Raw genomic sequence first — 14,099 nt, forward strand, 5'->3', positions numbered from 1 at the left:
TCATTTTCGCCCCTGTCCTTCCCTTTCATTACTTGGCCTTTTAATATTTTTTCCCCCTTTTCTCCAGTGCTCTTTCCCACCAGGCCTTCTTCCTTTCTGGACTGGTTTCCTTCCAGCGCCTCTTTCCCTTCCACACCCTCTGTAGTCCCTCACTCCCTAGTCTGCCTTTGCTACACTTTTTCTCAACACTTCTCTTTCTTTGTCTTCCAAGGAGCCCATCCCTGTCCTGCATACTTGGGTGAAGGAAGCACCTGTGGGCAAATTTCCTATGCTGTAGGCCTCTTGCTGCTTCTCTGATGGTTTTGGCAAGATTTTAGATTTAGGGGACTAATTGTCAGGCTGCCTGGATTTTTAAGTACCCATTATTTGCAGATACTGTCTAGTGTCACAGACTCATACAGCATAGCTAGATAGGACAGTATCGGTCAAATCCAGTTGCAGCCCTGACTGTGTATACATCTATTCATATGTACATGTATCTGTGCAAACACACATGCTCACACTTGCACTACCCAGGCGTGAACCAAGGAAGCGAAATTTGAGGTGTAAGGGACTGAAGCTCATGGAAAGAAGAGAGAGGAAGTCCTTCTTGATGGAAGAAACAGTAACCATTCAGTATGTGTTCAATGAGTGCCAATTATGGACAGAAAGTTATGTGCCCTGGATATAGCAGCAAGTAAGGGTCGGCCCTGTCCTCAGAGAGCTTCTGATTTGGCTGCAGAAACCAACAAGTAAGTGAGTGATAGTGGTGGGTTAGGACAGGAGTAGGGGGTGAGGTGACCAGATCTAATACATGGAGTGTGTGGCAAGTAGCCATGTTAGGACGATTTCCTTCTGATTTTAAAAGGAACTGTGCTTATAAAATGCTGAGTACGGAATAATAGAAAAATGCAGGAAAAAAGTCACCCATAATCTCACCATTTAGAGGAAAGCATAAGATAGTTTTGTAAGAGTGTCTTTTTTTCATACATAGACATTTCTGTTTATCAGTTAATCGTAATCTGATTAATCAGGTGTTTGGGGGAGATTCAGATCAAATTACTAGATTATTCAGAACTTCCAGAGCACCTCTCTCCAAGTGGGTCCTTGATTGAATATATGGTAAAATAAGTGTTTGTCGCTCTTCTTTAATACCATGTACTTAAGCCTTTCATATATTTAACCCTAAAGCAGTTCTTTTAACTAAATTTGTAAATGTTTGCTTGGAAATATAATTTTAACTACTTTATAAAAAAAGCTTTATTGACATATAATTCACTTACCATACAATTCACCAATATAAATTTTACAGTTCAATGGTTTTCAATGTAGTATATCCAGAGAGTTGTGCAACCATCACCACGGTCAGTTTTAGAATATTTTTATTACCCCAAAAAGAAACCTCATACCCATTAGCAGTCACTCCTCATTTTCCCACATGGCCCTTTTCCTAGGCAACCACTAATCTACTTTCTGATCGTAGATTTGCCTCTTCCTTGTACATAGAAACATACAATATGTGGTCTTTTGTGACTGGCATCTTTTACTTAGCATGATGTTTTCAAGAGTCATCCATATTGTAGCAGTGCTTCATTTCTTTTTATGATTGAATGATACTCTGTTGTATGGCTTATACCACATTCTGTTTATCCCTTTATCAGCCGATGGACATATGGGTTCTTTCTACTTTTTGGTTGTTATGAATATGAATATGCTATGTGTGTTCATGTACAAGTTTTTGTATGGACATATGCTTTCAATACTCCTAGGTACATCTCTAGGTGTGCTTAGCTACCTTTTTGCATATCTTTTATTTTATATGTTACTTTTATTATCAAGGAGCATGTTTAAAACTAAATTATCTTCCAGTTTGCTCCTCCTAGTCTCCCACTCCTCTGCCTTTCTCATTCAGCCTGGCTTTGCTAGTAATGCAAACTTCAAATCATCCTTCTCCTTTAAAGTCATGTTCAGTCTTTCACCAAGTTCTGATCACCTTCCCTTAAACATCTTTGCATCCCTGCCCATTTCCTTTTCCACCTGGGGCAGGTCCTTGCCATCTCATTCGTGACCTGGCCTCCCCATTGGCATCCCCAGCTTCGTCTCCATCCCTCCCAATTGACCCAGTGAGTGCCTGCCATATCAGTCTCTCTAAAACACTGCTTCTGCTTGCTGCTCATTGGAATCACAAGACCAGCTTAGCCACTTACCAGGCGGGCTGTATTTTCCTGGATCAGTTACTTCTCATCTGTTAAGAGGAGGTTAGTCAGACCATCTCCCAACATTCTAGTGAAGGTTGAATGATTGCCCTTGGCTTTGCCTCCTACCAGTAAAATGAGATAAACTTCTCGGTTTCATGACCCTGCATTTGTATAGCTTGTCTCCTGTGGAGGCAAAGACCATTATGGTAGTATGTAGGATATGGATGTATATTTATTTATAAATAGTTCTAAAGTTGTATTTTGATATTTTATATAATGAATTTATAATATAAACATATTATTGTTTTATTATAATATAAATGTATAAAATATAATTTAAATATGTCTATTATATTTTAAGATCATACATACTAACTTATATTTAATATTTATTTTCAGGGGCAGGGACCTAATGCAACCCTTTGTATTTAGTACGTGATCACGCAATTAGTATTTACAAAGCAAATCAGTTCATCGATTTTCTGCTTAATCTGGTTATTTGAATGGGTGGTAATTATAAGGTGATAAATTGACATTTTTACCTTAACAGATAACAGCTTTAGAACTGAACATGGAGTGCAAGTATAAAACAGCAAACACACCCCTGGGTAATATTTTTTGAAAGGTCATTTTATGAACATGGAAAATTCCTCTACTAATCAAGAAAGATAGCAGGGAAAGCATAGCTGCAGGTCAAATGCAGGTTACAGAGATGTTCTCTAGGGTGATCCATGGCTTCTTCATCTTTTTAGTACAATGAAAGTACTGTAACTAAACGAAATCTTCCATCTTCCACTATGCATGAATCATTTCCTCTCTGTAACAGACAGATACTCGTCTCATCTGCTAGAAAACATACCCTACTTCTAAATGTTGTTTTCCACTGTTCATTGAGATTATGAATAATATTTATACGTTCTTTCAGTCGTTTGTTTCAAAAGGCATATAATCTGAAACTTGGTCCCCTTTGTAATTTGACCCAAGAAAATTCACTTCACTTATAAGACAGGGTGAGTCAGAAGGGGCAATGATAATGCCAATTCAAAATGAATTAAACCTTATTGGAAATATTGACATTCATTCTTTTCTGGATGATAAAATTCTATGAGAAAGTGTGCATATTTAGTTGCTGCTTATTATAGGTTTACTATAAACTGGACATTTTACAGATGAAGCAAATAAATTCAAAGAGGCTAGGTGATTTTCCTAAGGTCATATAGAGAGAATCGGCTGAGTAGGGGTTCACATTTAGGACAGTTTATCACCAAAATCTGTGCCCTTTCCCCAATCAACAAATATCCTGAAATCACACCTTAAGGGGTGGGGGGTAAATATTAAGGCTTAACCTTTCACAAATTTAGGAAAGCCTTGGGGAAAATCCTTGATTTAAAAAAACCCCAAGAACTATGCTTTTTTTGGCACAACAGTGCCTAAGGTGATGTGAGAAGAGAATTGACTTTGCTGTGGTTTGAAGTGAGTGCAATTTGCCATTGTATTTTACGGTAATATCCTTTTAGTTAGGAAAAAAAAGTTTACATGTAGAAATGAAAATGTATTTCTTTCATAAAGAGTTTATCTTATCAGCATTAACTGTAATGGTGAAGAAAGATATTTGAAGAAAATACACGGAAATAACCTAAAATTCTCTTTCATAAAAACATAGCAATGTTTGGTTTCAGATATTTTCCCCCAAATATTGCTTATCTTGTCAAATAAATTGGTTTCAAGGGTAAAGCCCTTCCAGTAGGCTCCTCTGTAGTTTATGTGGGAATTCAAAATAGAAAGAGGCTCAGGGCCATGAGAGACAAGCAGAGTTTATGCAGTGGAATGTAACAGTCCCGGGGAATGTGGAGAAAATCTTTTGAAGAAAAAGGAGAATCATAAGCTAGAGGGAAGAGAAAAGAAATGTAGATAAGATTGGAAATGGATTCATGAAACTTAGATTCATAAATGTCTTAAGCAGATAACGTTAGTGCACCATTAACCAACGACTTGATTAAACTGCTGAAAGTATCTAAAGAAGTGATTCATTGTAGTTTTCATGTGTTACTCCAGTAAAGCAATTGCAGTCTTTATTTTGGGATGGTTGTGATAGAAGTAATCTTTCCATTTTATTATTCCCCCCCCAAATATGTGTATAAGGAAGAATTATTTTAAAAAAAATACAAAAACAGGCTTCAGATTTACTAGATTTACTACCTTCAATAGAATGTCTCTATTGTTAACTGTACTTTTAAATAATTAGTAAGTATGTCACCTGGGAGGCTTATGTCTAAAAACAGACAAGAAAGGAGCGCTTTGTGGATCCTCCCCCGACAGTGATTAAAAAAAAAAAGCATGACTTTTTCTCTTTGATGATGCTCTGTCTCATGGTATATAATAGAGCTTTCCTCTCTCAGCTTCTGTCTTCACGTCAGGGCTCTGTAAGTGCACCCTAGGATACGCAGGAGAGGTAGATCCTTAGGCAATGGGAGGAAACAGTTTGAAGTTATTTTGAACCTCTGCCATCTCTATTTCAGTCTCAGTCCTCAGTGTGTGTGTTTTATTCTCCCCCATTTTGCTCCTTCAACCCTCGACTCCTTCCAGCTCAGCTCTGTGTCATGGTAACAAAGAACCAGCCACATCCAACTCAATGTATGTATGTGTTTTAGCCAAATCATCACTGCAGTTATATAGTTACTCAAGGCAGTAGGTTAAACTCTCCCTCAGCACTAAACCAAAGAATATAATCAAAGATTATGTTCATATTTGTCCACCATAAGCCATAAATTATGTAAATTGAAGGATATTTAGCTCAACTAATCTGAGAAAGAAAGAAACACTCAAAATAATCTCAATGAAAATACCAGTCCTGTGTGTTTCTTCAGTTCATGGTGCATAAAAGCCAAGACTTTTTAACATAAAGCCTTATTTAAAGATAAAAAAATGAGGTCCTTAGGTCTATGTCTCTGTTCTCCGCCATAGCACACCTAGAGGTTTCACCTCTCCTCTAAATCTTCTCCAAGCTTCTGGTGTACATAAAAGCAGCTCATACAAACTATTCCAAATTTTCAGCTGAAAACGGAATAGATAGTTCTAAGAGTTTGATCACATTCATGACCAACCTCTTGGTCAGCTGAGAGTACCAGATCCAATTAGTCTTGTTCCCCCTTCACGTGACCCATTTCTGTTGACTTGTGACTGTGTCTGTGCATCCAAAGATCCATTTTATAGGAGTTAACTGCATGCAGTCAGGTTTTGGTGGCTCTGTATAACCTAAGCCAACCCATATCTGCTGCAAAGTCAGATTCAAAGACCTCAGAGTCTCACGCCAGGTCTTCCTAAGGTGGCAAAAGGCCACCTGAGTTGTACACCAAATTGCAGCCTCCAGGTTTCTAGTGTCCCCCAGCAGGTTTTGCTGAGTGTTCACAGAGAGTGGTTATGATTCAGACCTTTTGCTTGCCACATTAATGAAAGGAGGCGCCAAACTGATGGACCAGTTCTAACTCGAGGATGGCAAGCACATGTCATTTTGTGGGCCAAGTTCAACCACTAGAGATCAGACTTCAGGCTTTTGCCGTATGGTGGGCTGCATGACTTGAAAGTCCTCTGCTAAAACATGCAGCAACTTTAAGATAAAATAGAGCAAGCTTAAATGCATAGTGGAGCTAGCAAAAAAAGGTTAGGATATTGCCAAGGGACAAAAAGAGGTGAAAACTAAAACGGGAAAGGCATGAGCCATTGCTACAGCTGAGTGTTAGGCTAGGGTCTCAGTGGCCACCCCAGAAACGAGATATTCTTACGCCTTTGCCTGGAAACATCCATTCAAGTTAGTCTGCTTTGTTTGTTTCCCAGTAGCCATGCCAAGATATTTATGGTAAACTGCTCCCTAATCCTCAAAAGTAACTTCACTCATGCTTCTGTAGATGCCAGTCTTCTTCATGAAGGGTGGGGGGCTTGGCATGTGTCCGGAGCTACTTAACCAGCTCGGCAGATGAAACTGACGCTCTGTCTTCCCTCTGTGCTTCCCACCCCGGCACACTCACCACTGCAGCCACTTGAGCCTTGCTTAACAAGGAGGGGCCATTTGTCATTTGTGTTTGTTCTCAAACTCCAGAAGGCTAGTTATACTTAATTTTATCATTTTGTTCTTTAGTATTAAAGAAACAGATGAACGTGAAAAGAAAAGAGAATTGTTGATTCTATGTAACCCAAGTTCTGTGCTTTAGAAAGAATTAAAAAGTGGTGTATCAAATGGAAACAGACTCACAGACATAAGGGAGGAGGAAGGGATAAATCAGGAGTCTGGATTAATGTATACAAACTACCTACATACGTAAAATAGATAAGAAACAAGGATTTACTGATGGCACTGGAACTATATTTAGTGGCTTATAATTACCTATAATGGAAAAGGATCTGAAAAAAAAATATATATATATGTAACTGAACACTTTGCTGTACACCTAAAAGTAACACAATACTGTAAATCAACTATACTTCAATTTAAAAAAAAGAAAGGGTATTCTGAGAAGGATTTGACCATGAATAGTTTCAAAGAATACCACATACCCCTGGTTGAGACTAAGCCAGGGATGTGTTCCACCCTATCACAAAGTTAAGCAGAACTTTGAAGCTGGGGCCTGTATATGATGGTGGCACTGTTGTTACAATGACTGTGATTATCAGGCATGGGATTCAGGCACCACCAGATATTTGTAAGTGAAATGGAGGCAAAAAAACCTTCATTTACCAAAAGAAAAGGTATCTGCATTCTTTACTTCTTCCCTACACAAAGAATATTTTGATTCCCGTTATATAATGATCACGACAAATATGATTGGAACGTAACCAGAGAAAATTCCTTGTTTAATATGTATCTTTATTCTTTTAGGCCTCTTTTTCGTGGAAGTTCAGATGTCGATCAACTAGGAAAAATCTTGGAGTAAGTAGTAACTGTAATTTTACATCAGTGTCTGTAGCATTAAAACATTTACAGTGACCTTCCTCTGACGTTCATGTAATATGTTTATCTCTCGTCTTTCCTACCCCAAGCTGCTGCTGCAGACAGTGTTGCTATTTGTGTGGTGAGTGGGGACAGGGTAGACGTGCTGTTTTGCACAGAGCCCCTCATGACGTGTGGCCTAACTGCTCTGCTCTGGAAGCTTGTATGTTGCTTGTGTGGACCTTTTGGCGGCTTCTCCTTCTCTGCTTGGCTGAGCTCCAGGTCTTTGGTTTAGTTGTGTTGTCAGCTGGGGGTCATTTCAGATGCTCCCACCATCAGAGGTGGGGTGCTCAGTGGCCCAGTAACCCATTTTGCCCACTAGGCTTCCAGTCCCCACTGAGTGTCCTTTATTCATCCCAGTTGGTTGTACATTGTTCTGTTTTGTTTTCCTGAGCCAAGGATGCTATGTTCCACAATCCGTTTTTCTTTGGAACACTGAAATAGGAAATGAGAATCCTGGGTTCCAGTCCTGTGTCTATGGCTAAATAAGTGTGCGATCTTGAGAATTTCATTTAGAACACCCTGTCGAGGGCTTCCCCAGTGCCTGGTACATTCTAAAGGCTTAAAAAAAATGTTAGCTATTATTGTAATGATCATTCATTATTTTACCTCTTTGTTCTTAAGCTCTTCACCTGAGACATGAAACTTGAAGATCCTTTCTTGTGCTCAAATTCTTGGGCTCCAGTTGTCTGTGGCATAGCTCCTTGATGATTTTCAGAGTTCCATTAGTGTCTGCATGTTTGTGCATATGAAGATGGATGCTCTCATGTTTCTAGAATGTTAAGAGGCTTTTCTTCCTGCAGAGCATGCAGTTTGGCCTCCTTTGGGGATTTGTGTGTTTTCCCAGCCCATCAGAATCGCGGTGGAGTAGGAAGAAAGTGGGAGTTCTAGAACCAAAACCAGCCCTGATCATTGGTCTGTACCGTTTTAAAGGAAATGCAGTGATTTTTTTATCTGTAAAACTGATGAAAAGTACCCTTAATGAAAATAATTCTGTTTGAACACCATCTTCCCATGCATAACTGCTTGAAAGAGCTGGAATAAAACCGGAAACTGAGTCAGTTCTTTGGTGACTGGAAGCAGCTCTAATAGGCTTCTGTTAGTGTCAGTGTTCCTGCTGAGTTGGAACCCACGGGCTTTAAGGCCTGAAAAACATTTGCTCGTTTTACTGTTGGGGGTGCTTCCCAGGTCCAGGGCAGCAGCCACCACAGCTGCTCCCACCGCTGTTGCTGCCCGCTCTGTAGGATGGAGGGACTCAGGACCGAACGTCCACGTTACTCTCTGCTTCTGGGTGTCACATTGTTTGATCATTCATTGGTGAACTCCCATCTATTCTTCCCTATCCCTGTTGAAGATATTTTGTGTGCATGTGAAAGGGAAGCGGGAACTAGGAAAGTGAGACCTACCACCAGTGACCCTCTTGGTAAAAGTAAAACCAATCTTAACGGAAACCCACTTGCCAGGCGCTGAAGGTCCTTCACCTGCTTTTCCTTGCCGACGCTGTCTGGGCGTCCTGACCACCGTCAGCCCTGGCATCTTCAGTCTCACTCACACTGCTGGTGCCCCTGAGGACACGAAGCCAGTGAGGTGGACCACAAGGAACCTTTGATGAGCACGTTTGACTTGCTTCCAAGGGAAGGCCAGTTCCGCTTTTGACGAAGGCCTGAGATCCTGGGCTGCCAGCAGAAAGGAAGCCATAAAGTTCGATATGTTTTGAGCCTTTAGGTTTTACTTCTCGGTTTCTGGCATTGTTTCATCGAAATTGTGTTCTATTTCCTCTGAACGCATTCATTGCTTTGGCGTAGAGAAAAGGGACAATGCTGCACCCTAGTGTCACTTGGAAGTACTTGAAGAATGGTTTCTGTCCCGGCCGTCACTGCCGTTTATAGGTTTTGTGCTCTGTCAGTCTTTCCAGTACAAATGTCAACTTTTAAGCCTTGTATTCAGCTGTCCAAATACTGAAATTTGATGCAAGCACTTTTTAAAGGACCTATCAGAGTTTCACAGCGCTCATATATAGGCTGTAAAGGTTCATACTGGATATTAAAGTGAATATTTTTTAAAGGAAAGCCATATTCACATTCACTTAAGGAGAAAAATGTCTCTGCATTTAGGAAGATTTATACTTTCAAAGAACAACAAGTACTTTGAAAGTGAAACTGAATGCTTTTAGCCAGTGACATTTTAGAGCATTTTTAGGAGCAGAGTCATAGTTAAATGGAAACAAAATACTGGATTTGGAGTAAGTTCACTCTGGGCTCTGGACTGAACTCTCTGTGTCTGACTTTGGCAGTTCATTTCATTCCTCATCCTCAGTTTCCCTGTCTACAAAATGGAAATAATAATACTTACCTGCATGTCACAGGAGGTTATTATGGGGATCAGAGAAGGTGATAGATTTTAAAACACTTTTAAAAGTTATTTATGTAAACAGGTATGTGGGTGTATGTATGTATACATCACGTGCAAATACACATACAGAGACAGTATTTTTCTGAGAGCTTTTGGCACTTAGCTGCCCATATTAACAGATTTAACTCGATATATTCAAAACTGCAAAGAAAAAAGATTTAAAAACTTACTAAGAGCTGTTATCATCGATTTCTAAGTGACTGGTGATGATATGCAAGAATATTGATACAAATATGGCTAAAAGGCTAAAAACAAATGAAAGGCAATTTTTAAAGTTGTTTAATAAGCATTCTTCTGTTCATGTTTTCTTCTTTTTATCCTTATTCTAAAACTTGCTATTAAACAAATATGTATGTTGCTCAAGTTGTCATTTCCATTCCTTTTTTCCAGTAAATAAGTCCATGAGTCTGTCTCTATCTACCTCAATAACGTGGCTCTCCCAGCATGTCTCACAGAGGTAGGATTACAGTGTCTCCCCAGACACCCAAAGACAGGTGCAGTTATGACACAGGTGTCTGCTTTCCCAGGTGAGGTCTGTGACCTGGGCTTTGTTGAGGGAAGGGAAGGGGAACAGAGACTGAGAGAGATCTTATGACACCACCACGTGCTCCTGAACCCTGGGGACTTATTCAGGAGATCACCCCCAGCGAGGGCAGGCCAGGAAGATGGTAACATAGGCCAGCACCATTTCTAACTGTAGTCAAAATAGTTTGCTCAATATTTGAATAACCGTATATTCTGTCCACTAAACTATAATTTTTTAGGTTAGAGTTAATCAGAGTCTGTGTGAGGTACAAGTTCTTGCTTCCCCTTATTCCCCTTGTTCAAAGCTCCTTAACCACCTATACATAAATTATGAAGAATATCTACATAATATATAAGTTGTGTAAGGCCACTGACCTCTAATATTTCTGAACAACCTAAATCACACATCAGTATAATTCCAGCAGTTCGTATTTTTTGTGTGGTGGTGATGTGCTGCATGCGCATTTTAGATTAATGATGTTATTTTCCTCTTGTGATAATAATAGTGGGTCATGCATTGCTGTTGACGAGTACTGTGTGTTAGGCACTGTGCTATGCACTTTACATAAGTTATTGCTGATCCTCATAACACCATCAGTTGTTGTCATTGTTGTATAAATAAAGACACTGAGGCTCACAGGAGTTAAGTAGTTTGTCCTTACCTACCAATAAGTGGCAGGTGCAGAATTTGAACCCAGGTCTGCCTGTTGCCAAAGGATGTGCAGTTTTTAATATCACTTGATACTCTCTCTACATTTCTGATCCCAGAATGATTTTCAGGAGAAACGTAAATGATGCTGTTTTTCTTAATTGTTTGCTCACTTAGCAGTACCATAAAATAGTTACACAAAATATGTACATTAAATTATATACATTAAATGTGATATTAAATTATAAAATAGCATTTGCATAACACAGGACTAACATAACTTTTAGCCTCATGTTTCTGGTCTAATTTTAATTTATGTAATTTCTGTTTGGGGAATTATTCTTTAACCAAAAAATGCAACCAAATTGATGTGTAAACACAGTCATGTTAGATGAGCATCATAAAAGCATGTCAACAGAACGGTTTGAGCAGAACACAAAAGCCACTCTTGGGCATAAAGGCAAATATGATCTGCCCACGTGGGCATCCTGTGAATATAGAGGTCCTGCTCCATCAGTATTTCAGGGCTTATTGGTAATGTAATATTTTCCATTTCTGCATCATTGCTTACATTTTGTGTCTGCTGCCAAAGTAGTCTCTTACTTCTTCCCAGTGGCTTTCACAGTTGTCCTGTGGGAGCGCCTTCTGCTCCATGATCACCGTATTGTTGTAGGACAGGGAGAAATGAGTCCTGAAAGTCGTTCAAGTGAGGGGTTCCTGGGGCTCTGTGTCCCCCGTGCCTGCCCCTTAGACTTTACCTTCTTCTAGATTTTGCTGGAAAATAGCTTCAGCACAGCAGCTAATGCTTATTTTCACACATGGTTCTTCGTAGCGTAATTGGACTTCCAGGAGAAGAGGACTGGCCTAGAGATGTTGCCCTTCCCAGGCAGGCTTTTCACTCGAAATCTCCTCAACCAATTGAGAAGTTTGTGACAGATATTGATGAACAAGGCAAAGATCTACTTCTGGTAAGTTCACACGATGCCAAGTTGGTCTGCACTCTGCTCATGAGAGACTTGCCCTGTCCATGCGGGGTGGTGGGCACAGCGTCAGTTCAACACCGTGGGCCACAACCACCCAGGGCAGAGGCCACAGTCTCTCTGCCGCTTTCCTTTCCACACCTGAAGCAGCCAGTGGCTTTTGATTCTGCAGTGTCTTCAGTTCCTGTAGAAAAAGAGTCTGATCCACACTTTTTCAGTCTGCCATCTTTGAATGTTCTTTTGCAGCCTTAGAATCCTCTGGATTTGTCTAAACATATGCTTCCTTAGAAGTAAATATTATGTTTCCTTGTTGACAGTTTCATGCCACTTTAAGCAGCTTGTTTGGCATTTTAATGTGCCTTTTCTTAAATACGCACATCTTGAGGAAGATGTTTTTCCAAAGGAACTGCATAGCAATACTCCTTCTAATTACTAATTTATTTAATAAATATTGAATGATTATAAAACGCCTCACTGAAAACAAAGATTTCTGTGCCCTGCTTTAGACTCAAACTCATAATACTTGGCTTTGTGCATAATTCCCTGTATTTGGAGACCAGAATGATGGGTAGAGTGTACCTGTTGGGCTACTCTTGGTGTCTGGAATCCAATAAGTAGTAATGAGTGTATCCTTTACCAGTGGAAAAAATTGACCTTTGATATCTAACCAAGAAAGTGCTTCTAGACCCAGAGGAGCCAATGCTCCCATTCTGCCAATGTATTCTGATTTTTAGGTATAGACCTAAGAGTCTGTACAATCTATGAATTAGTTGAAGTTCTGATAGTCAAGGGACCAGCTAGAGTTAGAGAGAGCTGACAGTATGACTGGAAAGAAGCAGTGAGGTGGAGAAGAGGCATTCAGAGCAGAGAAAAGCAGAGTTGCTAAGAGCAGGTGGTGAGCAATGTTATGGTTCAGCTCTGTGTAGACATCGCCATTGATTGGTATGTGTGCAGAGCCCTGGATTTTCCCAGTAAAAAGCCCTAACTCCATCTTCACTTGATGGTGGCTCATTTTCTGATACTTAGGCAAGAGTTCCCTTCACTGCCAAGTTATGGATCACAACAGCTAAATTTCCTCCCACTGTTTATTTCTAAAACACTCACTAAGGACCTTAGCCCACATCCTTTGAAATAGATCAGTTAGAAAGGAGGGTATTCACCTAGACAAAGGCTCATTGTACATGCACACTTGCTGGCTCACCTGCTATTTCAGAAGATTCTTCCTTGGTTTCAGATAACAGGTATGTATTTGCATTACCTTAAGAAAAGGGGATTTGATGGGATGTTTCGTGTGGCCTGGAAATGGAAAGCCACCCAGAGTGTAAACATTCTCTGTCCTGTGCACTGCCTGCTCTTAGAAACTCTGCTTTTCTCTGCTCTGAATGCCTCATCTCCACCTCACTGCTTCTTTCCAGTCATACTGTCTGCTCCCTCTAATTCTTGCTGGGTCCTTGACTGTCAGAACTTCAACTAATTCATGGATCCTTTCAGCTGTAACCCCCACTGCTGACATTTGCTGTCAGTATTTCCTCCATCAGATTCCTAAAAGGGGGAATCTGGCTGACATACCTTACCTTTTTGCCAAACCAAGATATGGGTTGCTACCTAAGGGCAGGTTGCACTCCTGGCCCAGTCAGCTATGCTGGGAGGGGGTGGGGACCACGTGTTATAAAATATAGCCACCATGGGCTTTCCTTTTCAGCAGGAAATATTCCTCATTCATTGAATGAAATGTTCCTCTTGGAAGAGGATTCTGGACAGTCACAGTGATGAACAGTTTTGGTAGTGAAGTAGCCTACTCCTTCCAGAACATCGTAAGACACCCCGAAATATCTCCTGGCCCCAAATCAGTAGGAATCACTGAGAAGAACTTAAAATGTAAAGATAATAGACAATGCCATGGGTTCCTTCAGGGTCCCCCACTAACAACGGTGGCTTTCAAAGTCAGATCATACACAAGTGCTAGTCTGGAGAAGTAGCAGGAGACAAAGAAAAAGGAGCAAAGAAATCTACCAAAGAGAAAAGGAGGTGGTTGGACAAGGAGTGGCAGCAGAGATTAGAAAACACAAAGGAGAGGAATAGAAAGCACAGCCAGTAACATCATGTCCAGGGAAAACTTAAGCATGGAGCACAATATCCACAGGCATTCAGGGAAAGGACAGCCCAAGACCTTAAACCTCAGAACCTTCTGAAAGCTCTCACTATTTTGTCCTAGAGGGACACAGGCTAGAACTGTAAAGCCTACAGCCTACATTCGGGACAAGAGAGGCAGCTGAGACCCCTAGAGTATAGTACCTGTTGCCTCTTGTTAAAAATTTTTTAGTAAGGAAAAAAAGTGAAAGGTGTTTTAGAATGTTTTATTTAAGAAACAA

The 14,099-nt window shown here is 40.3% G+C and overlaps 1 protein-coding gene across 3 annotated transcripts in view; it reads left to right on the forward strand.

The window, feature by feature from the left end:
• The window catches only part of CDK6 (cyclin dependent kinase 6), a 214,979-nt gene that overhangs the window by 187,875 nt on the left and 13,005 nt on the right, over nt 1–14,099 (forward strand). For all 3 annotated transcript variants that reach the window (XM_072964990.1, XM_072964992.1, XM_072964991.1), the window contains exons 6-7: nt 7,051–7,101; nt 11,580–11,715. In XM_072964990.1, the coding sequence (XP_072821091.1) occupies nt 7,051–7,101; nt 11,580–11,715 (187 nt within the window). The remainder of the gene's footprint in view (nt 1–7,050; nt 7,102–11,579; nt 11,716–14,099) is intronic.

The sequence above is a fragment of the Vicugna pacos genome, chromosome 7 (assembly GCF_048564905.1).
Source record: "Vicugna pacos chromosome 7, VicPac4, whole genome shotgun sequence".
In the NCBI taxonomy this organism is placed as follows: Eukaryota; Metazoa; Chordata; class Mammalia; order Artiodactyla; family Camelidae; genus Vicugna; species Vicugna pacos.